Source organism: Trichomycterus rosablanca, chromosome 12, assembly GCF_030014385.1.
Source record: "Trichomycterus rosablanca isolate fTriRos1 chromosome 12, fTriRos1.hap1, whole genome shotgun sequence".
NCBI lineage: Eukaryota > Metazoa > Chordata > Actinopteri > Siluriformes > Trichomycteridae > Trichomycterus > Trichomycterus rosablanca.
In genome coordinates, this window is record NC_085999.1 from 39859113 (window position 1) to 39886612 (window position 27500).

Consider the following 27500-nt stretch of genomic DNA (forward strand, 5'->3'; position numbering starts at 1 on the left):
TAATATAATTAATTAATAAAATATGTTTTTATTATTATTATTATTTTATTTATTTATTTATTTATTTATTTTACAATCTGACCAATTCAAAGTATTTGCATAAGTGTTGGGCATTTGAGTAGTGCACCTGCTGCAGTTACTCCCTCTGCTGGCTGATTGATGGTGCTGCAATACACAGAGACGGGGGATCATGGAGATCGGTGCGTGACTCTCCGTGCACGATACGGATCTCCGTATGAACTCGCAGGAACCCTGGTGCAGGTGAAAAGAAGCGGTCGGTGCTGCACACGTGTTGGAGGGGGCGTGTGTTACTCAGAAGTGGAGGTCTGCAGCAGCAGAGGGGAAAAACCATCGGGGGAATCAGATACGACTAAATTAGGAGATCGGTCAGCTACACAAACAGTACATCAACGTTTGTGATTTATTTTGAGCATTTTTACCGGTCACTTTATCCAAAGTGACGTACCGTTGTGACTGTATACAGTCTGAGCAATTGAGGGTTAAGGGCCTCGCTCAAGGGTCCAACAGCAGGAACCTGGCAGTGAACCAGTGACCTTCTGATTACTAGTCCAGCACCTTAATCACTAGTCTACCTGTGACATGTTCTTATAAAACCTCCACCAATAAACTCTGTCCTCTGTGGGCGTATTTTTCACTTCTATCTTTTTGTTCTGACTTTTTATTTACGTCAGCTTCGGCGGGATTCAGGGGAGATTTATTTGGGCGCGTCTGTCTGATAGATATATATATTTATTTATTTATAGATTTATTTATTCTGTCAGTTCTTTTCAGGAGTTATTATGTTTTGTCTGCGCTCGCTCTCGTATTGAATGACACGCCGAACGCGCGGTGTGGATCCTCGGTCCGGGTGAATTTGAGAGGGGATGGAACGTCCTCCTGTACGTTTATGTGTCTATGTTGTTCTGTCAGTGCCCGTCATGTTCCGCCCGTTGTGTTCCACCCGTCGTGTCTCTGACGGCGCTCCCACAGGCCTCGTGTGGTCGCCCGTGCTTGAATGATGCTGTTGTCTGGTTAAAACGCGTTCCTGCGTTCCTGCGACACACAGGCGCTCGGACACGTACGCGCTCCGCCGTTCCCAGTAGAGCCGCGCTCGTAAAAACGGCTCGGCTCCGGTTAAACGAGCGCCGTTGTTCTTTTCAGGTCAGTAGTTAAAAACATAAAAGTGCAATTACATGATAATGGAGTCTGGCCGGGGTTTTATTTCTGGTCGAGTGCTGGGACCGTTAAAGAAATCCACCTCTGCTCCTGCAGATTTATGAGGGGGGGTCTCTCCGTCGACCTTGGGCGAGATATTAATGGAGAGGCGATGGCTTTACCGCCGTATCGCCGGGTCTAAGTATAGACCGGAGCACACACGGCGTTCCACGTTCCTCGTATTCGAATATGCGGCACTGATGCTAATGCTTTATAGCGGTAATGTGTTTATGATGCTGTTTATGCCAGTCTGTTGTCTCTGACGGCACCGCTGATGCCAGAGCTGCTTATTCAGTAGAAGAAATTCACCGCAGCTACAAAATTTATCGCTCAATTACCTAAAACATCGTGATATACTGTAAGTGTTTATACATTGTATTGTGTCTTAAACTAAATAATTAGGAGACGTGTATCAAAGTGGTGCAGCACTAAAGTACGCTGATCCACTACTGCTCAGATTTGGGGATCCAGGGTTCTAATCTCAGAGGTGCTATTGATTGGTTGGCGTCTGCATGGACAGGATTGGCTAAAACAGCCTATCGAGTAGGAGGTGCACTTGTCAGTGTGCTTCAGTGCAGGTCCCACGCCAGGATAGAAATAGGAGGGTCACGCCGAGTCTGGTATGAGGACCAGATCTGCTGTGGTGACCCTTAAATACGTGACATTGTTGGTCTATTTACACTTTCAGTATTTAGCAGACACTTAGAAAGATGGACGGATGAACGGATGAATAGATAGATAGATGGATGGATGGATGGATGGATGGATGGATAGACAGTCTAGAGGTCTTTGAGTGGCCCAGCCAAAACCTAGTCGAGCCAAATGTATTTGTATAGCACTTTTTACAGTGGGCATTGTCTCAAATCAACTTTACAGAATCCAGGACCGACTGTTGAGCAAGCCAAGGTCGACAGTGGCAGGAAAAACCTTTAAATTACAGAGGTAAACCTGGTGAGGAACCAGAGGAAGCTGATGGAGGAGTGAAATTGGACATTAAACATCTCAGAGCTTAGCATTCAATCTGATCCAGCCTGAAAGGATCCACCTCGAAGAGTGGGATAAACCGCCTAAATCGTCTTGATACCAAATATATCGCTGTCTTTTACATGTACACATTTTACCTTTTTGTGTATAATTATTGATAATCTATTATCTCCCCAACCCCTCGAAAGAGAAACACTCCATAAACCCGGGAGTCTTAGCTCTGATTGGATAGAAAGAAAGGCGGCTAAAGAGTTGGCACAGACTTGCATATCATTCCTCGTCCAGGGCATCCCAGGGTCACCACGCCAACACTGCGAGGGTACTGACAGTGACTGGCACATCAACAGGGTGGGCATGAGGACTACTGCAAGAATATTAATCAGCATCCGTTATGAGGAACATGAGCCAAGTGTAAAACAAACAAACCTACAAGCGCCAAAATACATACATCATACATATATGCATGCACGTGGAATACGAGTGCCAGGAGCCATAAAGTGTTAAGAACTAACGCCAAAATAAAAGCGCTGATAGCAGCTTTAGTGTAGAAATGTATGTACTTATTACATGTTCATATTTATCTGAAGCTGCCTACAGTTGCATGAATACAGTGCAAGCAATTGAGGGTTAAGGGTCATGCTCCGGGGTCCAATAGCAGCAGCATGAAGTGGGGGAGCTTGAACCAGACCAGAGGTACCAGTGCTACCATATTAAACTTGTGTTTTTAAACAGATAAAGACCAACGACTGACTGTATGTTCAGCTCAGCTTTTAAAGCATTAAAAGTGGCGATCACGTTTGTACGCCGAGTCTTACATCGAGGCCGTCGGAGAGCCGAGCGGCGTTCCTACAGGACCGTAAAACTCGGACCACTCAATAAACCTCGGACTAGACCGACTTTATTCCTGGAGTTCGTGGGTTCGTGGACGCCCTGTGGAGAAAGAGGCGCTAGCGTCACGTCACGTAGCGTAATTTAATCATGCCGTCGCCGGGCCGTTATCGGCTCCTCATAGTCGGCGGTCATGAGCGCGTCTCGTCTGTTTCACCAGTTAATCTCCTTCTGGAGAGGAACGAAATCCAAGCCGGTAAATAATGTTAATCTGACATAAGCTCTCAACATCCTTCTTTTCTCCACAGTGGTGCAGATTACCCAGAACACCCCTCTGTTTATCCCCCGACTGGTTTACAGAGAAATGCCAATCAAACCGGGCAGTGTGATCCTCCGTCCGGCCGGCTCAGACCCGAGATCTCTCCTCGTTCTGATGATTGTTCGGTGGACAACACGTTGTTAAGACTCAGTGATGCGTGAGTTCCAGTGTGGGGTGTATTCAGGGCAGGGGCGGTCCATCACACCTACTGGCAGCGCTGGATTTAATTACAGACGTGTTGGCGCTGTAGTTTGGGCATGAATTTGGCGTTTTTCCCTCTTTTTAATCCTGTCGTCGTCTCTCAGGACTGGGATTAAATCCGGGATTATGATTATTAATAACAGGAATCTGTTCGGGATTTGTCCAGCTTCTGTGATTAAATCCTACTGGGTTAGAATAATGAAACGGGTCCGACGAGGGCTAGACAACAATTTTCCTCCCAATTTAGTCATATCCAATTCCCTTCATTGTCATTTCCCTCAAAGATGCAGACCAAGAAGAGCCACAAACTATTATGCAACCTTAACAACCACTTCTTTTCACCAGTTAACTGTATCACGTACGGAGATCATGCACTGCTATCCGTGAATCAACCTCACGTCTCTCAGCAGGTGCAGGTGCCTCGACCAGCCAACAGGGGCCGCTATTACAGTAGGTGTGATGAACCATTATTACATTGGACACAAGACACAGCCGATTGCGTATTGTGTGGCTTCCCGGTCGGGCCGAGAACCCAAGACGTCAGTGGTGGTGGACTAGCGCATTAGGCCACTGTTTCGCCCAAACGAGGGCACTACATGACCAAAATTATTCGGACGCCTGACAGTGAGCTTGTTGAACATCCCATTTCATCCCATTGTTGAACGTGATCATTTCAGCTAGAACGGCAGCCATTCTTCCAAGATGTTTCTCACAAGACTGTGGGAATTTGTGCTCACTCAGTCAAAATATGACAGCATTTGTGTGGCTGGGCAGTGATTGATCAGTCGACATTCCAGTTCATCCCAGAGCTGTTGAGTGGAGCTAACATACATTCCTATTTTTTCTTGCAGAGATTCTTCATGGCGGCGTGTACGTGGACCAGAATAAGTTCCTCTGCCATGCTGATACCATCCACTGGCAGGATATCGTGAAGAACGTCCGACCAGACAACCTGGTGGTGCCGTCCAACAGCAGCAGCTCATGTAAGGAGGAAACAGGGACGAATGATATTAATAGGGGTGATCAAAAAGTGGCAAAAGCTGGTGCCCCAAAAGAGCAAAGAGTGACACATTTGGGTATTAATGTTAAAGTAAATCTCATAAAATGTAAAATAAATGTTGGGAAAGCAAATGTTATATAACACAGACTAATTATCATCAGCCAGCTAGAAAGTACATTTATTTATTTATTTATTTATTTATTTATTTATTTATTTATTTATTTATTTATTTATTTATTTGTTTTTGTTTGTTTTATTTATTTATTTATTGTGTTTTTATTTATTATTTATGATTTTTTTGTGTATTTATTATTTTTGTTTTATTTATTTATTTATTGTGTCAATTTATGTATTGTTTTTATTCATTAGTATTTTTTATTTATTATTTTTGTTTTATTTATTAATATTATTATTTTTTTATTTTTTTATTTTTTTATTATATTATTATTTTATATATTTCTTTTTTGTTTTATTTATTTATTACAGTTTTTATTTATTTATTTATTTATTTATTTATTTATTTATTTATTTATTTATTTATTTATTTATTCATTCATTCATTTATTTATGAGACAGGAACTGGCATTCCCCTTAAATATGATAAGATCCACTTAATAACCCCAAGAAAATGAGACCTTAATAAATGGTCTCATTAATGAAGCATGGAAGCCCCGTTTAAGACTTGAGGAATTAAGTGCTAGCGCTACTGATTAGAACCCCACAAAAGTGGCACAGGAACCCATAGTTTCACTCCATAAAGCCCACAAAATGGTAGCAACACTCTGGTGACGTGATTTATTAATCCCTATAAACTGACCAGAATCAGGGGACCATATAAAACCCCCAAATGAGGGATTCATATTTACAGTCTATTAAAAGCCTTACAAACTATCCCACCAGTGAAATACAGGGATTAGGATTGTTTTTCTCTGTTTTAAAACAAATAGAACATATATGAATGTAATGGCTGCAGTGTATTCCAAGTTTGGACAGGGTCACGTTCACCACTGTGTTATTGACCACGTTAAATAAGGACCAATTATCCTTTATTTACGTCTGTTAATGATGTTGGAAGACTAGGTAACGGATAAAAGAGAACTTTCGTGGCTTAAACATTGTGGTGCGGGGTTAATTAACAACACCAACCGTCGACCGGCGTGATACAGATGTAGTAAAAACAAACGACCCATTGGTTACTCAGCTTTAACTAATCCCTAATAAGGTATAATTATTACACAGTGTTTAGTATTCTGTAATGTATTCCATAACAATACCAGGATGTTGCTGTGTGGTTGTTAGGGTGTCTCAGGTGGTTATCAGGTTGTTACTAAGCAGTTGCTAGGGTGTTTTTGTCGGTATATGTAGTGTTGCTAGGTCGTGATTATAGTATATTTGGTAGAAATGAGACACAAATGGCCAGCTCCACTTATTAAACCCCAGAAATTGGACATGGATTGACCTGGATTTGGTAGCTCTGGCTCTGGTAGGGGTTTTTCTCCCCCCTGCACAGTCCTCTGATGTACCGAGAGTGGATCCGGTAAGTGCTGGAAGGGCCGAGAAACCCTACCGGTAAAAGTTCTAGGATAAAATTGGATGAGTCTGAGGACCAGAAAATCACAGAGGAGCAGAGTGAGAACGCCGGCGAGCACCAGCACCAACACTGCTGTATTAAGAGTTCCGGGGACACGACACAACACTCGACTGCTCACTAACCTCACGCCGTAATTACCCAGAAGTCAATTAAAGGCAGGTGGGAGGTCATGCGACCGTAAGATGAAGAGTGGAAGCAGAGTTACCCGACTCCTCCGGGTTCTGAGAGGAAGCGACCGCCCCCAGAGAGCCAATCAAAAAGAGCTTAGCGGCGTCCGGTATAGCCGCCGTGCTCGGTCTCCTCTAACCCACCTGTACAACCTCACCCGCACCCCTGATCTCATTCTGAACATGGACAGGGGGGCATTATAACACCCCCAGTGACAGAGGGCATCAGAGGGCATTGCCTACCCCTCCATCAAAAGAAAATCACATTTGTCATGGGAGCAGCACTCAGCCTGTCAGGTTCAGTTAAAGTCAAAAGTTTAGGGACGCTCATAAAGTGAGTTTGGGGATTTTCAGCTAACACACCAGCTCTGGAGTTCTGATCTCTCTGAGTTTGAGGCTCAGCTCTGCTCCCGGTCAGCTGGGCGCTCCTAGTAGGCACTAGCATTGGCCACTAGTCTGCTGGGTGGGAAAAGACGGGACTAAAAAGTGGGCGGGGTCTTGGACGCCATGTAAGGACCCTGGTTGAGGAACGTGGAGATCAGTGCGTGACTCTACATGAGCGAGACCGACCTCACGTGCCAATCCACCGAAGTGCGGGAGAATAAGAAGGGTAGAGCACGTAGGCATCGGAGGGAGGGCGTGTCAGGAGAATATACCCACCATCAGGGTCTCCAGCAGAGGGAGAGGAACCGGGTATGACTAAACTGGGAGAAAATGCAGAAATAAAAGAGAATTCCAGCACTGATTCACATTAAATAAAAGATGTTGGGTTATGATGTGCTAATGAGTAACGAGGATGTGATTTTGTGTTTCCAGGTCAGAGGTGCCATCGGGCGTGTAACGGGCGCTGCTGGGGTCCAAAGGAGAGCCAGTGTCAGAGCCGTGAGTGCCAGCTTTACCACATCTTCACTTTTATATACGATCTTCTGTTCTCTCGTCCACATCGTGTTCCAACTGATCTGTGTTCTTACACTGTGTTTATACTAAAACCTCCACCTGGTAGGGTGGCACCACACTGTACCCACTGCCCTTAGTACCACACCAACATAGGAGTGCACTGGAAGCAGTGGAAATGTGGGCTTCACCATCATGCTGCAAGCTGGATTCACGCATTAGGATCTGGTGGCAGAAAAAGACCAAATGCGTAGTGCAGGGGTTGGCATGCTACAGCTGGCACTTGTGCCACCCGAGTGCAACCTGATTATAATAAATACATTATAGGAAAAAAAATCATTGATCCATCATCCATCCATCATCCATCCATACATCCATCATCCATCCATACATCCATCCTTCATCCATCATCCATCCATCCATCATCCATCCATCATCCATCCATACATCCATCATCCATCCATACATCCATCATCCATCCATACATCCATCATCCATCCATACATTCATCCTTCGTCCATCATCCATCCATACATCCATCATCCATCCATACATCCATCCTTCATCCATCATCCATCCATCCATCATCCATCCATCATCCATCCATACATTCATCCTTCATCCATCATCCATCCATCCATCATCCATCCATCATCCATCCATCCATCATCCATCCATACATCCATTCATCATCCATCATCCATCCATCCATCATCCATCCATCATCCATCCATCCATCATCCATCCATCATCCATCCATCATCCATCCATCCATCATCCATCATCCATCCATACATCTGTCTGTCAATCCATCTTAATCAATCAGTCAGTCCATCCTTCTGTCTTTTATATTAAATGTTTATCACTTTGCTGTTAAACACTAAATAATAATAAATGAATTTTCCCGCTGATATAAAGATTCTCCAGCAGCTGAAAGTGTTTTTATTTTTATGTTAATGAGATCTGGATCAGAATCCCTCGTTTATTCTGTACGGATCTTAATTATGAGCCGTTTTCCTTCTGCAGATCAGTTTTCATGGATCTCAGCTCCAGACGTTTTATAATCCGTCCTGCTTTTATAAAGACGTGCTGTGATGCCAGGGGGGATTTTACAGGATCTGGCACTTTGTCATACGAACACATTCTGGCTGTCGTTCAATTAACGGGATCTGTATAACAGTGCGGTGATTAATAAATAAATACATTCATTACTGAATACATGAAACCGTCTGAGTCTCTTCTCACCTCTCACAGGCTGAGGCATGAGAATGTTTACATGCTCCGTCCATCCATCCGTCCGTCCGTCCATCCGTCCACATCATCTACACTTTATATGTTATACAGCCAGACGTTTATAGACGCATGCCTATACTGAGTATACACAAGAGTTTGGAGTGTGTCTGTGGAGATTTGTGCACATTTAGCCAGAGAAAAAGTATATGTGAGGATGGATGAGAGAGCCTAGCTTGCAGTTGTTCCGATTCATTCCACATATTTTTACTGGTATTAGTATTATTATTTAAATTGTATTAATTAAATTTCTTTATTATTTTTTTAAATGTTTTTTTTCTTTACATTTATTTTATTATTTCATTTTTACAGTAATTATGTTGTCTTTATTATTATTATTGTTATTATTATTGTTATTATTATTATTGTTATTATTATTAATCATATTTTTTTTAATGTTTTTTTATACATGTAATATATTTTATATTATTATTATCATTATTATTAATAATAAACATAATTTTATGTTGTATAATTTTAATATATTTTTATATTATTTTTATTATTGTTATTATTATTATTACTATAACTTTTACTTTTATTATTGTTATTATTAATAATAATAATAATAATAATAACAATAATAATCATATAAAATAAATGATAATAATAATTTAAAATAAACAATAATAATAATAATAATAATAATAATTATTATTATTATTATTATTATTATTATTAATAATTATTATTTTAATTATTTATTTATTTATTTGGCAGCCTGTGATGTTATGTGTGCATTTTCAGGCGGTTTTTATCAGGCGGCGTGTGTGTAAGGCGTGTGGACGTGTGTGTGTTTTAGCAGGTGTTCTCATTAGCATCATTAGCATTGCTCTTCTTCACACATAAACACTTGAGCGTATGAAGACGCGTCCCGGAACGTCCTGGAACACACGCTCACACGTCTCGCCTGGCAGAGGGATTATCCACACGTGAGCGGGCATACGGCGTGTGCCAACACGGAGATGAGCTTGACTGATCGAAGAGATTATCTTAACCACACAGTACAATCACAGAACAATACAAACACACACACACACACACTCACACACACACATACACACACACACACACACACACACTCACACACACACACACACACACACACGTACACGAGCTGTCTGAAACACACCTACAGGAGAGCAGGACTGGAGGATAAACGCCGGGTTCTAGAACTTCTGATGTGATTAATGGGAACACTTTACTCAGCCACCCCCTCACTCACTCACCCCCTCTCTCTCTCTGTGTGTGTGTGTGTGTGTGTGTGTGTGGTGTGTGGTGTGTGTGTGTGTGTGCAGTGACGAAGACGGTGTGTGCCGAGCAGTGTGACGGACGTTGTTTTGGTCCGTACGTCAGTGATTGCTGCCATCGGGAGTGTGCAGGAGGGTGCTCGGGTCCCAAAGACACCGACTGCTATGTACGTTCATGACACTCTTACACACACACACACACACACACACACACACACACATACACACACTCACACACACACACACCCTCACACACACACACACACTCACACTGTGGGGTTACGCAACATGTTTATAAAGTTAGAGCTTCTCATTCTGCAGCCCACGTGTGACATATCCGATTCCCTGATGGTATTTCACCTGCACTCCGGACCGAGGAGGGTCGTGACTGATGCACACCCCCCTTTGACACGTTTGCAGCACCGACCGCTTCTTTTCACCTGCACTGGGCAGGTTCATATGGAGATCCGTATTGTGCACGGAGAGTCACGAACTGATCTCCATCATCCCCCGTCTCTGTGCAGCACCATCCATCATCCAGGGAGTAACTGCAGCAGGAATTACGAGATTCAAACTCATGAGCTTGAGGTGTCAGCACTGGTGGGCTAGCGTGTTTTACCACTGCTTTATCCTGGTCAGGGTTGCAGTGGGTCTTGCTTCTCTAGAATCACTGGTCGTAATGCAGTAACACACTACAGACAAGATCAAATCCATCGCTAGGTCTCCGACCTTCCTTCCCTCAGGCACAGCCAATCATGTATGTATGTAGATTTCCAACCAGCCCAAAAGCACCACTGGGATTCGAACCCAGCACCATCCAAGTGCTTACTTTGTTTATTAATAAATCTATTTGTTCTCTGAGTCCTAAACAGAGGCAGTTAGTGGATGATAACGGGGTGAGTGATGTGTTAGAACTCCTGAGATGATCCCACACCCCCCCTGGTGACCTCACAGATCCCTGATCGTGACCCCACACCCTCCTCCCCTCCCACCGTTCCTCCAGTTTCCTCCTGTAATCGGATCAGTTGAACTTTCTCTCCATGATGAAGTTTGGAGCCCCTAGTTGTTGCTGTTTACAGGGAAATTTAATTTCAGCTCGGGACGGAGACACGGATCAACGATTTCTTATTTCTTTTACACTCCAGCAGCTTCTGAGCCGGAAAAACATGGAGGAGCGACATCAATCCTGTTCCTTATGAAGTCTTAAAACTGCTGAGAGTCATTCTGCAGCATATTTCAGAATACGTCAGGGTCTCACAAGTGCCGGGCTGATAGAAGGTCCTGGGTTCGATTCCCTGTCCTTTATAAACTCTTTCTGACCGACGTAGAACAGGCTCGAAAAAATAAATAAATGAATTGTGGCTTTAAAGTTTACAAACTAAAATATACCTATAAATAAAGTTTAAAAATAGAAATATCCTTTTTTATGTTTATAACTACCTGTCCTGTCATGAATGGAACCAGTGTGTAAAACATGATGTTAAAATTCTAATAAATGAATGAACAAATACATAAATAAAATAATAAATAAATAAATAATTACTAATAAATAATAAATAAATAAATAAATAAATAAATACATGAATAAATAAATGAATGAATGAATGAATGAATGAATGAATGAATGAATGAATGAATGAATGAATGAATGAATGAATGAATGAATGAATGAATGAATGAATGAATGAATGAATGAATGAATGAATGAATGAATGAATGAAAGGTCTTGGGTTCAGTGCCCTGGCTGGGTTGCCAGGTTCTTTTCTGTGTGGGGTTTGTAATTAACAAACCTTTTAGTAATTGCCTGGACTGAAACACAAGAATTCAATAAATTGAAGTGGCGTCCCAATACTTTTGCTCATATAGTGTGTACTGTCGGTGATAGGTACATCCCTACTCACTGTATCTGCTCCTCATACTCACTGTATGACTTTCTTACCACAGTTTTATCCTGGTCAGGGTCATGGTGGGTCCAGTTTGCCCAGAAACACTGAAACACACCCCAGTCTGCTCCACTGTACATATAAATAATAATAAATAAATAAAAGTGTTATTTTGTACCTTTGTATCGTGTAAATCTTTTATTTTGTCCTATTTTCTTGTTGTTGTTGTTTCCTTCAGGCCTGCACTAACTTTAACGACAGCGGGGCGTGTGTTACCCAGTGCCCTCAGCCCTTCGTCTACAATCCCACCACATTCCAGCTGGAACACAACCCTCGAGCCAAGTACACATACGGAGCCTTCTGTGTCAAGAAGTGCCCACGTAAGATACACACACACACACACACACACACACACACACACACACACACACTCACACACACTCACACACACACTCACACACACACTCACACACACACACACACGTCCGGAGGTTGTGTTTTGATGCTGCATGACCTACACACACACACATTCTTGCAGCCACTGTGTGATCTGTCTTTTGTTGGCATCACTATGGACGTACAGTGTAGCCAAAATTATGTGGACACACCCAATCAAATCGTTAACAGGATTATTTAATCAATAATTATTCCACATGGTGGATCTGCTCCTCATATCAGACTCGGTACAGTTTTTACCCCGGATGCTCTTCCTGACACAACACTCTTACTTCTATCCGGGCTTGTGACCTGCACTGAGAGTGCACCTCCTAATAGCCAAGCTGTTTCAGCACTGCTGAAATTTAAACCCTGGATCAGGATTAGAACCCTCAACCTTCTGGTTGGTAACCCACAGCTCTACCAACAATTCTAGTACTTACCTCTGTGTGCCGAACAAATTGGGAGCGGTCCAAAGATGTGCAGTGAGGTTTACTGGAGGTACTAAAGTCCCCCTGTGTGTGTGTGTGTGTGTGCCCTGTGATAGACTGGCGACCTGTCCGAGGTGTTTTGCCCAGTGAATTGCACCCACCGTGACCCTGACCAGGATAAAGCGCTGATATCCGATTAGATTCACACTTTCATCCAAAGTCACTTACAATTATGACCACATACATTGCAAGCAATTGAGGGTTAAGGGCCTTGCTCAAGGGCCCAACGGTGGCAACCTGGCAGAACCTGGGAGATGTGGGGCTTGAACCAACAACCTTCTGATTACTAGCCCTGTACTTTAACCGCTGAGCTACCCCTGTTTCTTTTAACAGTAGCTGGAAATGACTTTCCGAGGTTTCGGAGGTTTGAATCCCGGGCTTGGCTCACAGATACAGAAGACGTGTGGTGGTACATGAACCATTGGCGGGTGCATCAGTGCACCCCTAGTGCAGGTCACAAACCCTGATAAACAGAGGGGTTGCCATATAAGGTCTGTCTGAAAACCTAGTGACCCGCCCTGCTCCCCACTACCCACCTGATCAGCTCCTCAGTAGAGATTCTAATAAACCTGGAGCTCATCATCATATCATCACTCAGAATTAAGGCACCTCAGTTGGAACATCTTAAACGATCTAAGAATTTAGACACGCCCTCTTCCCGGGAGTGTAGGATGATGGGAAATGCATCTGTGTAGAGAGAGAGCTAGGTTTCGGTCTCTCACGTGTGTCCTCGCGTTCTCTCAGATAATTTCGTGGTGGACCACAGCTCATGTGTCCGTGCCTGTCCCACCAACAAGATGGAAATGGAGGAGAACAAGATCAAGATGTGCATCCCGTGTACCGACATCTGCCCCAAAGGTAACCACGCCCTTTAAATCTGTATAAAGATGAAAGGAACCGTCGTTAGGGGCGTGGCTGACGAGACAGGTGCTGTTGTGTGGTTGTGTGTTTCAGCGTGTGATGGGATCGGGACGGCGAGTCTCCAGTCGGCTCAGACCGTCGACTCCAGCAACATCGACAAGTTTGTTAACTGCACCAAGATCAACGGCAACCTGGTGTTTCTCATCACAGGCATCAAAGGGTGAGGGCACTTCCCCAGTGTGTTTACAGATCATGTCTGGAATTAAATGCTGAACACAAACAGCGTTCGGTTTGTTTGTGGAAGCTTGGCAGGCTGCTGCATTCTCGACAGCTCGAGCTCTCAGGTCCCAGGCGGTGCTATCGACCTGACCTGGGCATCCAAACAGGCACGATCGGCTGTGCCTGAGGGAGGAAGGTTGACAAGGTTTAATTACCGTGTGCACAGTGTGGCTCTGCAAATGCAACACGGCTCTCCATCACTGGCAGGTGAAACGATGCAGCTCATGCAGGAGGGGGTGCATGATAGTCCCAGCACTCCACGACCCTTTTCCCTCCTACTCAATACTGTTCAATCTCACAACACTACAGGAGAACTTTGTAGTTCTACAATTACTGACTGTAGTCCATCTGTTTCTCTACATGCTTTGTTAGCTCCTTTCACCCTGTTCTTCAATGGTCAGGACCCCCACAGAGCAGGTATTATTTAGGTGGTGGATGATTCTCAGCACTGCAGTGACACTGACATGGTGGTGGTGTGTTAGTGTGTGTTGTGCTGGTATGAGTGGATCAGACACAGCAGTGCTGCTGGAGTTTTTAAATACCGTGTCCACTCACTTTCCACTCTATTAGACACTCCTACCTAGTTGTTCCACCTTGTAGATGTAAAGTCAGAGACGATCGCTCATCTATTGCTGCTGTTTGAGTCGCTCATCTTCTAGACCTTCATCAGTGGGCACAGGACGCTGCCCACGGGGTGCTTTCGGCTGGATATTTTTGGTTGGTGGACGATTCTCAGTCCAGCAGTGACAGTGAGGTGTTTAAAAACTCCAGCAGCGCTGCTGTGTCTGATCCACTCATACCAGCACAACACACACTAACACACCACCACCATGTCAGTGTCACTGCAGTGCTGAGAATCATCCACCACCTAAATAATACCTGCTCTGTGGTGGACCTGTGGGGGTCCTGACCATTGAAGAACAGGGTGAAAGGGGGTAACAAAGCATGCAGAGAAACAGATGGACTACAGTCAGTAATTGTAGAACTACAAAGTGCTTCTATAAGTGAAGCTGATAAAATGGACAGTGAGAGTAGAAACAAGGAGGTGGTTTTAATGTTATGGCTGATCGGTGTATTGGTCAGGTGTTCCAGCTCAGATTGTCCCTACATCTCTGAATCGGTATGAATTAGAACCACCCTGGAGTAAATCGAGCGTTTGTAATCGTGAGTTGTAGCTCAGTTCCTGTGGAGTTTGAGGTTGGGAACAGAGGCGTGAATCCCAAGTGAAAGTAAAAAGCAGAATGATGTACAGACGGAACACGGAAATGTTCTGTCAACACATTATCACCCGTGTTCAGTCCAGAGGTGTAAAAGACTCTTGGGAAGGTCGGGGCGGTCAGGACATTCGGGGCGGTCAGGACAGTCTGTCCCCCAACCAGGGTGAATTTTTCTTTTATTTATTTATTTTGTGCTCATTTTACCTCCACGTGTCCCTCTGTTAGAATACAGAACACACCGGTTCAGATTTCCGACCGCTTCTTTTCACCTGCACCAGGTTCATACGGAGATCCGTATCGCGCACAGAGAGTCACGCACTGATCTCCATTATCCCCTGTGCAGCTCCATCCATCAGCCAGCAGAGGGCGTAAATGCAGCATAGTTATAAGGAATCTCTCTGTCCCACCCTTGGCTGTAGGCAGAGCTGGGATTCGAACTCATGAGCTTGAGATGTCAGCACTGGTGGGCTGGCATGTTATTACTGCTGCTCCTCTTGAGCGCCCCTCTTTCTTTCTTTCTTTTTACTTTAATTTGCTCCTGATCTAGTCGGCTTTAGTTCCCTCTTGTGCTGGCCAAGAAGAGCAGAGACTTTCCCCTTTCACATTATTTACAACTATAACAGTCTCAGCTCATCTGGAAATGCCTTCCACAAGACTGTTCTGTAGAATGTTGTGCGTATTTAGAGCGCCGTAGGTCGTTCTGTGTATCAGATACAGCAGAGATTTATACTGAGATCCGTATCGCGCACAGAGAGCCACACACTGATCTCCATTATCCCCTGTCTCTGTGCAGCACCATCAATCAGCCAGCAGAGGGAGTAACTGCAGCACTTGACGAGCCAGTCATTGTCCATGTGGGTGCCTGGTTGGCTGTAGGCAGAGCTGGGATTTGAACTCATGAGCTTGAGATGTCAGCACTGGTGGGCATTTTGTTTTTTTGGGGGGGTCTTTCTATTTGCTCCCAATCGGCTCCCTTTCTAGTCGGCTCCCGTTGGAATCATGCCGCTCTAACTAACCCCTGTGCTGGACATATAGGGCTGACTTTCTCCTTTTACATTATTTGCAACTATAACAGTCTCAGCTCATCTGGAAATGCCTTTCACAAGAATTTGGGTGTATGTAGAGCGCTGTAGGTCATTTTTTGTATCAGGTTCAGCAGAGTTAAGATTTTTGAACAGAACTGACAGTCATGGACTTCACTGTGCTTATATTTATGTATTTATTTTATTGTTATGTATTTATCTTTTATTGTTTAGTGATGTGTATCATGACATCGAGGCTCTGGACCCTGAGAAGCTGAACGTGTTCCGTACGGTTCGAGAGATCACCGGTAAGAGCTGAGTAATTGTAATTAAACATATACGGATGCTTTATTACACATATATTAACAATATTTAAGTCATGTCTGTGTAAGAGAGAAAGAATATGTAGATTATTAAGAAATAAAAGCCAAATAAGAATTTGAGTAAACAATATTAGTGTGAAATCAAAAAGCCAAAGATTATACTGAAGTGAAATTTTGATGGTGATTCATTATGGCAGATTTTTATGTTATTTTATTTTATTTATTTGATGCCTGTGTGAGTCATGGTGGGGGGGGAGATTACACAAAGCTTAGCGTGACTCTCAGCTCATGATACATGTCTGTGAGGGAACCCAACACTGGCTGGTGATAAGAAGTGGCAGCAGATTGAAGAGGGGGCGTGTGGTGATCCGGCTCTCCTGCAAGCTATAGCAGATTCATGATCGGGAACTGGATATGACTAAACTGTCCAAATGTGGCTTGTGTATATGACACTGCTTGCTTTTATAGGACAGACCTGGATGTATACAATATGCACCAGTATGTGGGGGGTCTTCTTCTCTCTTTGCTCGGAGGACTTTGGGGCTCCAAACTTTATTTTCGGTGCTTCAAAGCAGCTCAAACCCACGGGAGGAAGTCTCTGCACCCCTACCCCCACCCCCAAACCCGCACCCCGCCCTCGCCACCACACTCACCTCCGGCGGCACAAAGCCTGACAGACTCCCGCGTCCTCTTCGGCAGCGTGACGTTCCCTCTCTGTGTCCTCGGCCTGAAGTGTCACTTTGAAGCGTCCCAGCTTGGTTCGCGTCCCACTCGAGCCCCCTGTACACTATAGGATTCTGGGTGAGGGCATCAGTGGGTTCTTATGAAGATTTTTGGACGGTAGCGGAAGCCCTCGATGCCCTCGGGCGGCGCTCCTGCACGCCGTGTGCATGAGTAACGCGGTTACGACTGAAGCCGCCGCGCCGGCAGCCTGAGGAGAGACGAGACCTGAAGGTTCGCGACTCCTCAGTTCTGGGTTCTAGGCTGCAGGCTACCGTCACGGTGCTCCACCGAAAAGTCCAGCGCCGGGTTCACACGCTGCTTCTGGCTGCTGTGTCTGTTTATTATATTGAGATATATCCATATTTATGTGTGTGGCCAAAAGTATGTGGACACCAGGCCAAGTGCGGCTCCAAAAATCGTTAGCATTATTTTAAAGTTGTGGCCACAACATCGCTCACTCTTCCGATACGGTTTTCCACAAGATGTGTGGGAATTTGTGCTCATTGCATTCAACGAGCATTTGTGAGGTCAGGTACTGATCCTTGACCTGAAGGTCTGGCTCACAGTTGATGTTCTGAATCATCCCAAAGATGTTAAAAAGCTTGTAAACCTGTTTAATCCAGAACTGCATTTTGGGGGATTTTGTTAGCATGATGCTATTAGCACAACACAAACATTTTAAGGTACTGGACTAGTAATAACAAGGTTGCCGGTTCAAGCCCCACCACCACCACCGAGTTGCCACTTTTGGGCCCCTGACCAAGGCCCTTAAGACGCAGTGTAAGCATCTTGCTTGCATTATTACTAGCACCAGTAATGCTAGTCCAGCGCGGAACGTCTTCTCTTTGTGATTCATTACAGACGTTAGCATGCTGCTGTTAGCCTAGCGCAGGCAGGTGCTTGGCGGGATCTCATTAGCGACATTAGCATGATTAATCTTTGCCCACGCGCATAAAATAAACAGATATACACAGCAAGCAAACTGTATTCACACACACACACACACACATTAGCATGACTTCCTGTTGCTGCAGTTTTGTCATTAAGGCGATTAGTGTCAGCACGCGGCGCAGTAACGACACACGGGTGTAGAGAACAGTGCCGAAATGCGCCGTCACAACCCACACGGGGCCGTTAACTCACCAATAACACTTAAAGCAGCCTGTTAGAGACACGGGCGTGTTTACCCAGCGTCAGGGTGAGAGAAACGCTGCGTCTGGGTACCGCTCAACCACTCAGATATGCTTAATAATATAAATAAATAAAAACCACTGAGATACTACTTAATAATATATATAATATAATATAAATAAATAAATAAATAAATATAATATACAGACTATTAGGTACTGTCAAACCATTTCAACCACTAAGATACTGCTTAATAAATACATAAATAATAAAATACATTTATTATTAATGATTATTATTATTATTATTTCATTATTTTATTTTATTTTGTTATTATTATTATTATTATTGTATTATTATTATTATTATTATTGTTATTAATTATTATTATTATAATTTTTTTGTATTTTTTTTTTTATTACTTATAACTTAACTGGATTAAAGTCTGGTTCCTGTAGAGGACATATCATCATGTACATTATTTTTACACCAATTAAACCCTCTCGTGACCCCTCGTACTGTGTGACTGGGGCATTATTATCTTGTTAGGTTGTGGTGAACGCAAACCTTTCCTGCAAATTGTGTAGAATTTTCTATTTATTTATTTCCCACCCATCTATAGGTTTAATGTAAAGAGGTATGTCTTACGGCCGATACAACACTGAGTTCATTTCAGGCCCGACTGTGAGGAAAATAAATCCTGATTTATAGATCAGTCAGGAATTGATCCAGATTAAAAGCAGGTTGCTGTTATTCTCGACGCTGTATGAATTTATTGTGAGTGATTTATTCTGATCCACAGCGTCACGTCTCCGTAATCTCAATGTCATTTTAATCATCTAGGTCCTCGTGCCCACAGACCTCTTATATTTTCCTCACACGCATCAGACGTCCTTCAGATTCTCTCATCCTTCTTCCTGACTCCCTTCTCTCTGACTCCCGACACTCTCCTCCTGATTCCCTGTCCTTCGTTTCTCATCTCTCCAGCCCGGTCGCTCTCTCTCGGCTCTCCTGAGCGCCGCTGTTCCCTCGCCATGAAATATTCAGCGCTCAGATTCATTATTTAAAATTCTAAATGATTTGACGTCCATGCCATTAGCCTTCCATTCAACTATCCACTTAAAAAAACAACCGGGACAGGTGCTGAAAATTGAGACGAGGCGACCGAAGCGATTAATATTTGATCGCTTTAACCGAGTGCGCCGCAGACCGCCGGGCGCAGGGGCCGTACCTTCATTTCCAATTGTTTACTGTTTTTAATATTTATTGCTTATGGTGGATTTTAATACCTGCGCTGTCGGATTGAATATTGTTTGAACATGGTGGAATATGAACAGAGCCGATCATCGTTTCCTCATCAGGATTCTTCACCGCGAGTCCGAGTCCAGTTCAAGTCGGCAGCTATTAAATCCAAGTCGTATCAAAGTCAGGACTAATATAGAGACCGAGTATAGTCCAGTTTATTTACTGCAGTTATTATCATTTACCCAGACTTAATAAATTACACCTGGATGTCAAATAATAATGTGGACACTCATAGTCGAGTCTAATACAGAGCTGTTGAAGCTCTCTGGTATCAATAAGCATCTGTATAACATGGACGGGTCAAATCAGATTTATTTATATAGCGCTTTTTACAATGGACATCGTCTCAAAGCAGCTTTACAGAATCCAGGACCAACAGACCAAAAACCCTATTGAGCAGCCTAGGGCAGCAGTGGCAGGAAAAACCCCTAAAATTACAGGAAGAAACCTTGAGAGGAACCAGACTCAGCAGGGACCCCCGTCCTCCTCGGGTGGCCTGGAGGAAACTTTCATACACACACAAAATTAAATTAAACTAAAACTTAAAACTAGCAAAAAAAATAATCTCAGTTCTTCATTATTTATCTGTGATAAAGTCTGTTGTAAGTTCTTAACATTTTTGGTGCCAACACGCCAGGTGTCCGTCACATCTAGTAGGAGCAGCATTGTTAGCACGGCATTCTCAACGTGCAGGATTCAACCTCGGGGTAAACAGGGTAAACAGGTTTCCGTCAGAACCACCTCGGGGTAAAACAACAGAAGATGTAGTCACTATTGATGCGGTCACTATTCCATCACTATCTCAAGGCAACTCAGTAAATCTAGTAAAGCCAAGCCACCTACTGGTATGTTCTGTGAGAATAAGGCCACTTTCATTCATCCAAATGAGTAACATTATGTAACATTAGGAGTCTGCATCAATATAGTGGACAGTGAGTTGTTTAGATCTTTGTTTTTTCACTACAGTTTATAGCTTTTACTAAGCTAACACAGTTAGCATCAGGACGTTCAAATCGACGCTAACACGCTGGCTAACATCTCCCTCTGTGTACCGAAAACGCTTAAACTGTCCCTGACGCCCCAATTTACAAATAAATCCACACTCGTATAATTACACCTTTATACAGATTAAACATCAACAAGAATTTATTTACATGTGAAAGGAACTCTGTTAGTTGCTCCGCATTGATTCATCCGTCATGTTTGTAGTTTTTTGTGAGGAAAGTCGTGCCGCACTGAATGCTGGGATTGATCTTCAGCGCTGAGGAGGCGTCAGACGCCTCGTTATTCAGTCAGATCATCACTCAGGATTAAGAACCTCAGTAGGAGCATTTTAAGGGTGATGAGAATTTAGACACGCCCTCTTCTCGGGAGTGTAGGAATCTTCAGGAATCTTCAGGAATCTTCAGGAATCTTCAGGAATCTTACAGTGTGGATTATTTGTTATTTGTTTGTTTTTAAATCTGAATCTTTTGTTCTTTCCAGGTTTTCTGAATATCCAGTCGTGGCCTGAAAACATGACGGATCTGAGCGTCTTCTCCAATCTGGCAACCATCGGGGGTCGATCACTGTACAGGTAACGGCCCCGGAGTCCCTCTGTTTTATATAACCTGAATAACTACCCATAATCATCTAGTCAGTGTAATGTGTGTGATTTCCCTACAATAATAATGAAATACAGTAGAACGCTGGTGTCAGGAAGAACCCACGACCCATCAGCGTGTTACCCAGAACACAACAGGACGGGGAGGTTCGTCTGACCAGAACAGGCAGAGCAGGAATGATAATAAGATCTCATCAGTCCCGGCGTGTTTATAAAGTCCCGGGGTCGTACTCCCCCTGCTCCACCACTGTTCCAATTACTGCCCGTCTCTCCGTGCTACACCGAAACACACCGGGTCTAATGAGACTGACATCGCCACAGCACCAGCGCATCAGCAACGAGAACAAAGAGAAAAAAGAGAAATGAAAAGAGGACTCGGCACGAAACTGAGGACCTGAGAGGCAGCAAATAGGGTGGGAGGGAAATAATAAGAGGTGAGGGGGGATTATAACATCAAAGGAAAGTAGAGGAAATAAAAATAATAGTATAGATACACATAATAATAATAATAGTAATAATAATAATAATAATAAATAAATAATAAATCTAATAATAACAATACTGGACTAGTCATCACAAGGTTGTCAGTTCTAGCCCCACTGACACCACTGTTGGGCCGCTGAGCAAGGCCCTTAACTCTCAATTGCTCAAATTGTGTTTAGTCATAATTGTATGTTATGTTATAATTGTTCCTGCTTTGCGCCCACTGTTCCCCAGTAAAACTCGACCCGCTGTGACGGGAAGGTTCGGGAACAAATAAGGACTGAGGTTATGAAGAAAATAAGATGAGAAAAATTTGAGGGAATGTAAATTAAATTAAAGTAAATAAAACAGAGAAGAGCAAAAGCAGGATGAAAGAACAGAACTATGAAGATCACACAGAAAGGAAGGAAATAATTCCTCCTGTAGGAAAGAAGGTCTCCTACAGTGACTCCTACAGTAGCTGCGTCCGAAATCACATACTTCTATATTGAACAGTACGCCACAGCAGTATGCGAGAGGGGTTAGTGTGTCCGAATACGTAGTATACATTAAACAGTACGTTTAAAGTACCCGGATGACCTACAGGCAGCCGTTTTTGAGTATGCAAACGATGCACACTTGTGGTTTGATAATCTGTCCTATAAAGGCATACTGCTTTACTGACCGAGCGGTGCATATTTCCTCAAATCTAGTACGTACTGTTTAAGTATGCAGCCAGTGACTCCTAGTGTCCAGATGAGTTTCTGCATGATTGGTGGACAAAGATTGAGAGTCAGAGAGCTTAGAACGTCAGCCTGTATGGTCGGTGGCTTCAGACGTTTTGGAAGAGGCATGTAGTAGCTCACAACGCTCCTCACCCAGCGTGGAAAATCAAGGGGCAAGAGGATAGAAAACAAAGCAGAGATTAATAAATGATAAAAGAAAAGAATGAATGAAAGGAACAATTGACAGACAATAAATACTGATGGATTAAAAGACAGAAGCAGGAATTTAAATCTCTGTCATGACCAGTGTGATGAAAGGTTATTTTGGGTCCTTTATCGTTGAGCTCGTGCACATAGCCGGAGATGTTGAGCCCTCCCAAATTCTGCAGCATGTTCACGTCACTCGCTGCTTCCCCGTGAGATGTTTACACATTTTATTGTCCTTGTTTGTCCTGTATTTTGCAGTGGAATCTCTCTGTTGGTGTTGAAGCAGCAGTGGATCTCATCACTACAGTTACAGTCCTTACGCGAGATCAGCGCCGGTAACGTCTACGTCACCAACAACAGCCAACTGTGCTACTACAACACCGTCAACTGGACCGGCCTCTTCCGCATCCCGACACAGAAAGCCCTGATCCGGAACAACCGAGACCCCAAAGAGTGCCGTGAGTGCTGAGATGATTCCTAATTTCAGAACCTGAGAACTTGGGTGATAGTTGGAGATCTAATACCTTTATTAGACTGATCAAAAAGTATGCCTTAATGACCCTACAAGGTTTATTCTACCTCCTAAGACTGGCCATGGTGCCAAATTGTCTTAAACTATATGGCCAAAAGTATCTGGACAACCCTTCAAAATATTGAGTTCAGTTTCTTCAGCCACACCCGTAATTATCATCAACATATGGACATCTATTCTCCTCTACTGCTGCAGACCTCCACTCCTGACCGAGAATGGGCGTGATTTACATACGCCACCTCCGACACGTGTGCAGCGCCAACCTCTTCTTTTCACCTCATCTCATGTGGAGATCCGTATCTTGCACAGAGCGTCATGCACCAATCTCCATTACCCCCCATTTCATTATGGTAACAATCACAGCAGTTTTGAGGAGTCCCCCCCAGCACTCCCAAAAGTCGTTGTCTGTGTTGGCGCCCGGCCGGCTGATAGCAGAGCTGAGATTCAAACTTGCAAGCTTGAGATGTCAGCACTATATATGATCCTAGCTTCATGACAGCAAATTGGGCTTGGACCTCTTCAGTTTCCCTATGCACAAAACAAAGGAACTGCATAAAGCTTTGACCTCCATTCCAGCCCTGACCTCCAGTTTGGGATGAATTGGAACATCACTTGCAAGCCAGGCCAACATCAGTTCCTGTCTATTAAAGTAACGGTATTAAAACAGAGCACCCACTGTGTGATCCTTTCAACAAGAACAGCAGCCGCTCTTCTGTTTGTGAGAAGCTTCCCACAGGACTTTGAATGTAGTGAGTCTGTGTATGGGAATTTGTGCCCGTTCAGTAGTCCAAAAGATGACAGCATTTGTTTGGCTGTTGGTGTTCCGGTTCATCCCAGAGCTGTTGAGTGGAGCTGAGGTCAGGGCTCTGTGCAAGACTCTGGAGCTTTTCTCCAGAAAAGGACCTTCCCTAAACTGTTGCTGCAAAATGGGAAGCATGGTACATCATATAAAGCGTTCAATAATATGTATTATATCCTTAATATGATTGATTTATTACACCTAACAACCGTTGTGGCTGAAAGACATGAATTCAGTCATTAGAAGGGGTGACCAGATACTTTTGTCCATATGTGTTTAAGACATCTTGAATCATATTTTAGAAGCTGACCTCCCAGATTGGCATCTACTGGACCACAGAAAGATCTTACAAGCTTTTAGGAACTAGTGTCGTCTCAAATAGAAGCATGTTTTATACCGTAAGACATTCTTCAATATTCACACTGATGAGGCGCTTTCTGAACACACCGGCTCACCTGCCCTCTTTGCATGGAATATACTTTGATTTTCCATGCCCTCCACCCGCCTGGATCAGTCACTGAAAGGGGGCACTGTTGGTCCTCCTTGTGCCAGGTGAGTGGTGCTCGATAGGGACGTTTGCAGATGGAGGTAAGGCATCTCCTTGGCCTCTGATTGCATGGAAGAATGCACTTCACCAGGCCTGGCAGGAGGTAAGAGATCCTTGTTCGCCCCATCAGCTGGAGGTGGGCATCAGGGCTACAGGATTATGGTGTGTCACGCTGCCACCTACCCTTAGAAATCATCGACGACTTTGAAGCACGTGGTGAAGGTTTTTCAGCAGTCTTTGCCCGACCTCAGAAAGAGCCTCGGCGCTCGGTCCATCATCAGCTGCCCATTCTGTGCAAATGCCGAGTCTGGACATGAACTTTTGAGTGAAAATTAACTGCAGGGAGCCGCCGCAACAAGTTTTTGACATTTCCGAGACACGTATCCTCTAGTGGAGTCTATAATCACCGAGGAGAGTTTGTACCCCCGCCCCCTCTCACATCTCTCCATTTTCTGTACTGAACGATGTTTATGGCTCCCCGAAGAACTGACATTTTTTATTTTACATCTTTTTGCCTCTTCTATTCTTTTCCTTTTTCATCATGCAGGATGTGATGATGCAAAACCGATTGTTAGTGTCTCCGGCAGTAACAGGAAGCCCCCCGAGTGTCCCTCTGTCAGTCTGAGGGGGGTTTTGTGGGCGTCTGAACTTTGTTGTCGAGACCTTTTTGATCCGTCTTGCCGCTCCGTTGCTAAACCGGTCTTTCTGATTTTATCTGCCCTGGCTGCTGAGTGCTGAACACGCGAGTCAGCAGGACGGCTTTAAGCACTTTTTTTTTTTAATGCACGTCGACCCACTTTTTATTTTTAGAATTTTCAGAAGCTTGCAGGAGGCCAGAAGGTCCCGAAAAGCAGCACATGATGCCACGTTTAAAAGTGAAATCCGTCTGGAAAGAGTACACAGCCATCGCTTAGACTCTGGGACTCCAGCAAACCACTGATGAGTCAAAGGTGTAACGTTTTGCATCCCGTCAAAAGAACATACCAGCTGTGAAACATGGTGGTGGTAGCGTGATGGTCTGGACCTGCTTTGCTCCCACAGGACCTGAACGACTTGTCATAACTGATGGAACCATTGATGGAATTCTGCTCTCTACCAGACTTGAATCCTGACTTGAAGCTCAAGCACAGTTGGGTTATGCAGCAGGACATTTATCCAAAGCACACAAGCAAGTCCATCACTGAATGACTCCAAAGAAATAAAATAGAGGTTTTAGGGCGGCGAGTCCTGAATCCTGATTTGAATCCCATTAAGATGCTGTGAGACCTTAAACGTTTACATTTGCAGCATGTAGTGGACGCTTTTATCCAAAGCCACTTACTGTCTAACAACTGTGGCTGAATACAATGCAGTGCAAAGCAATTTCAGGGTCAGGGGCCTTGCCTAGGGGCCCAACAGTGGCATCTTATCAGTGGTGGGGCTTGAACTAGAGACCTTCTGATCACTAGTCCAGTACTTCACCCTCTACAAGGTTACCAAATTAAAATGATTCTGCAAGAAAGAGCGGAACAACATCCCTCCACAGAGACGTCAAGGGCTCAACAGAAGTTGCAAATGTTTGCAGCTGTGTGTGTGTGTGTGTGTGTGTGTGTGTGTGTGTGAAAAACATCTTAAACGCATAAATTAAACCTTCAGCGTTTCAGGTGTGTGTGTGTGTGTGTGTGTGTGTGTGTGTTTCTAAAACATCAGCAATATTTTATACACACACAGCTGCTGTTGTGTTCGGTTCCACAGTGGAACCTCTGTCTAGACACACACACACACACACACACACACTTCAGCATGTGTCGGTGGAACACACCGGGCCGTATCCCCGGTCCTCAGTGAGAGTAAAATATGCACGACTAGCGCGGGATTAGCCGAACCAGATGGCGCGCAATGAGCTCCGTCAAATGATGACAAAAGATCTTACGTTCCAATCTAACAGCCACCGACGCCTGGAGGTACGATCCGAAAATTACGTCCTCTCACGCTTCAGGAAGCTTCTGCATTAGCAGATGTCCCGGTTCTGAATGGAAGGCTCGGCGCTTGTACGGTTTGGCAAACGCCAGATATTAGCCTGTTTACGAAGGTAGCCAACGGGTCTGTGTGAGAACCTGGTGACCCGCCGTGCTCCCCTTATTACCTCCCTGATCAGCTCCTCACTAGAGAGGATTCTAATAAGACATTGAGCTCATAATCAGATTATTTAGACACACTAGTGTCTAAATAATGGCCACTAGTCTGCTGGGTGGGAAAATGTGTGACTAAAAAGTGGGCGGGGTCTTGGAGGCTGTGTAAGGACCCTGGTTAGTAGGCCGAGGCGCCTGTACAGAATAGAAGAAACGTGGAGATCAGCGCGTGACTCTCCCTGCACGAGACCGACCTCATGTGCCGATCCACCGAATAAGAAGGGGTCGGTGGAGCGTGCACACATCGGAGGGAGGGCGTGTCAGGAGAATATACCCTCCTCGTACACCATCGGGGTCTCCAGCAGAGGCAGGGGAACTGGATATGACTAAATTAGGAGAAGAAGGGAGAAATGCAGAAATAAAATAGCAGAACAGGTCTGATGCCGTGTGTAATGAGAACTGTGGTTTGTTGTGTCTCCTATCAGTCATGGACAGGATGGTTTGTGACCCTCTCTGTTCGGATGCCGGATGTTGGGGCCCGGGGCCCGATCAGTGCCTGTCCTGCAGGTTCTTCAGCAGAGGCCGCATGTGCGTGAGGTCGTGCAACCTCCACTACGGGTGAGTTTAGTTTTAATCTCGTTTACGTCTCGGTTATCCTGTTCTAACATTAAACCCAGAGTGATGTACAATCATGACTGAATACAATTTGAGTAATTGAGGGTTAAGGACCTTGCTCAGGGGCCCAACAGTGGCAATCAGGCAGTGATGGTGGGGCATGAACCAGCAACCTCTGAGTGTGGACAAAAATGTGCAGTTTTGAATGAAATAAAATCTTGATTTTTTATTTTTTATTTATTTATTTATTAGTATTATTTATTTATTTATTTATTTATTAGTATTTTTATTTATTTATTTATTTATTTATTATTTATTCTTAGTATTATGATTATTTTTTTTTATTTATTTATTTATTTATTTATTTATTTATTTATTTATTTATTTATGATTATCATTTTAGTGCCACAGTATATCAATTTGTGCATTAGGAACAACTTTAAAAACCGAAGCCTAGTGGGTAGAGCTGTGAGTTACTAATTAGAAGGTT

General features: G+C 43.9%; 1 protein-coding gene across 3 annotated transcripts in view; it reads left to right on the plus strand.

Moving 5' to 3' along the window:
- LOC134324568 (receptor tyrosine-protein kinase erbB-4-like) overlaps nt 1-27500 on the plus strand; it is a 278349-nt gene that overhangs the window by 206508 nt on the left and 44341 nt on the right. For all 3 annotated transcript variants that reach the window (XM_063006454.1, XM_063006453.1, XM_063006455.1), the window contains 10 exons: nt 4399-4530; nt 7122-7187; nt 9788-9906; nt 11861-12002; nt 13293-13406; nt 13503-13629; nt 16162-16235; nt 20895-20985; nt 22665-22864; nt 26881-27013. In XM_063006454.1, the coding sequence (XP_062862524.1) occupies nt 4399-4530; nt 7122-7187; nt 9788-9906; nt 11861-12002; nt 13293-13406; nt 13503-13629; nt 16162-16235; nt 20895-20985; nt 22665-22864; nt 26881-27013 (1198 nt within the window). The remainder of the gene's footprint in view (nt 1-4398; nt 4531-7121; nt 7188-9787; nt 9907-11860; nt 12003-13292; nt 13407-13502; nt 13630-16161; nt 16236-20894; nt 20986-22664; nt 22865-26880; nt 27014-27500) is intronic.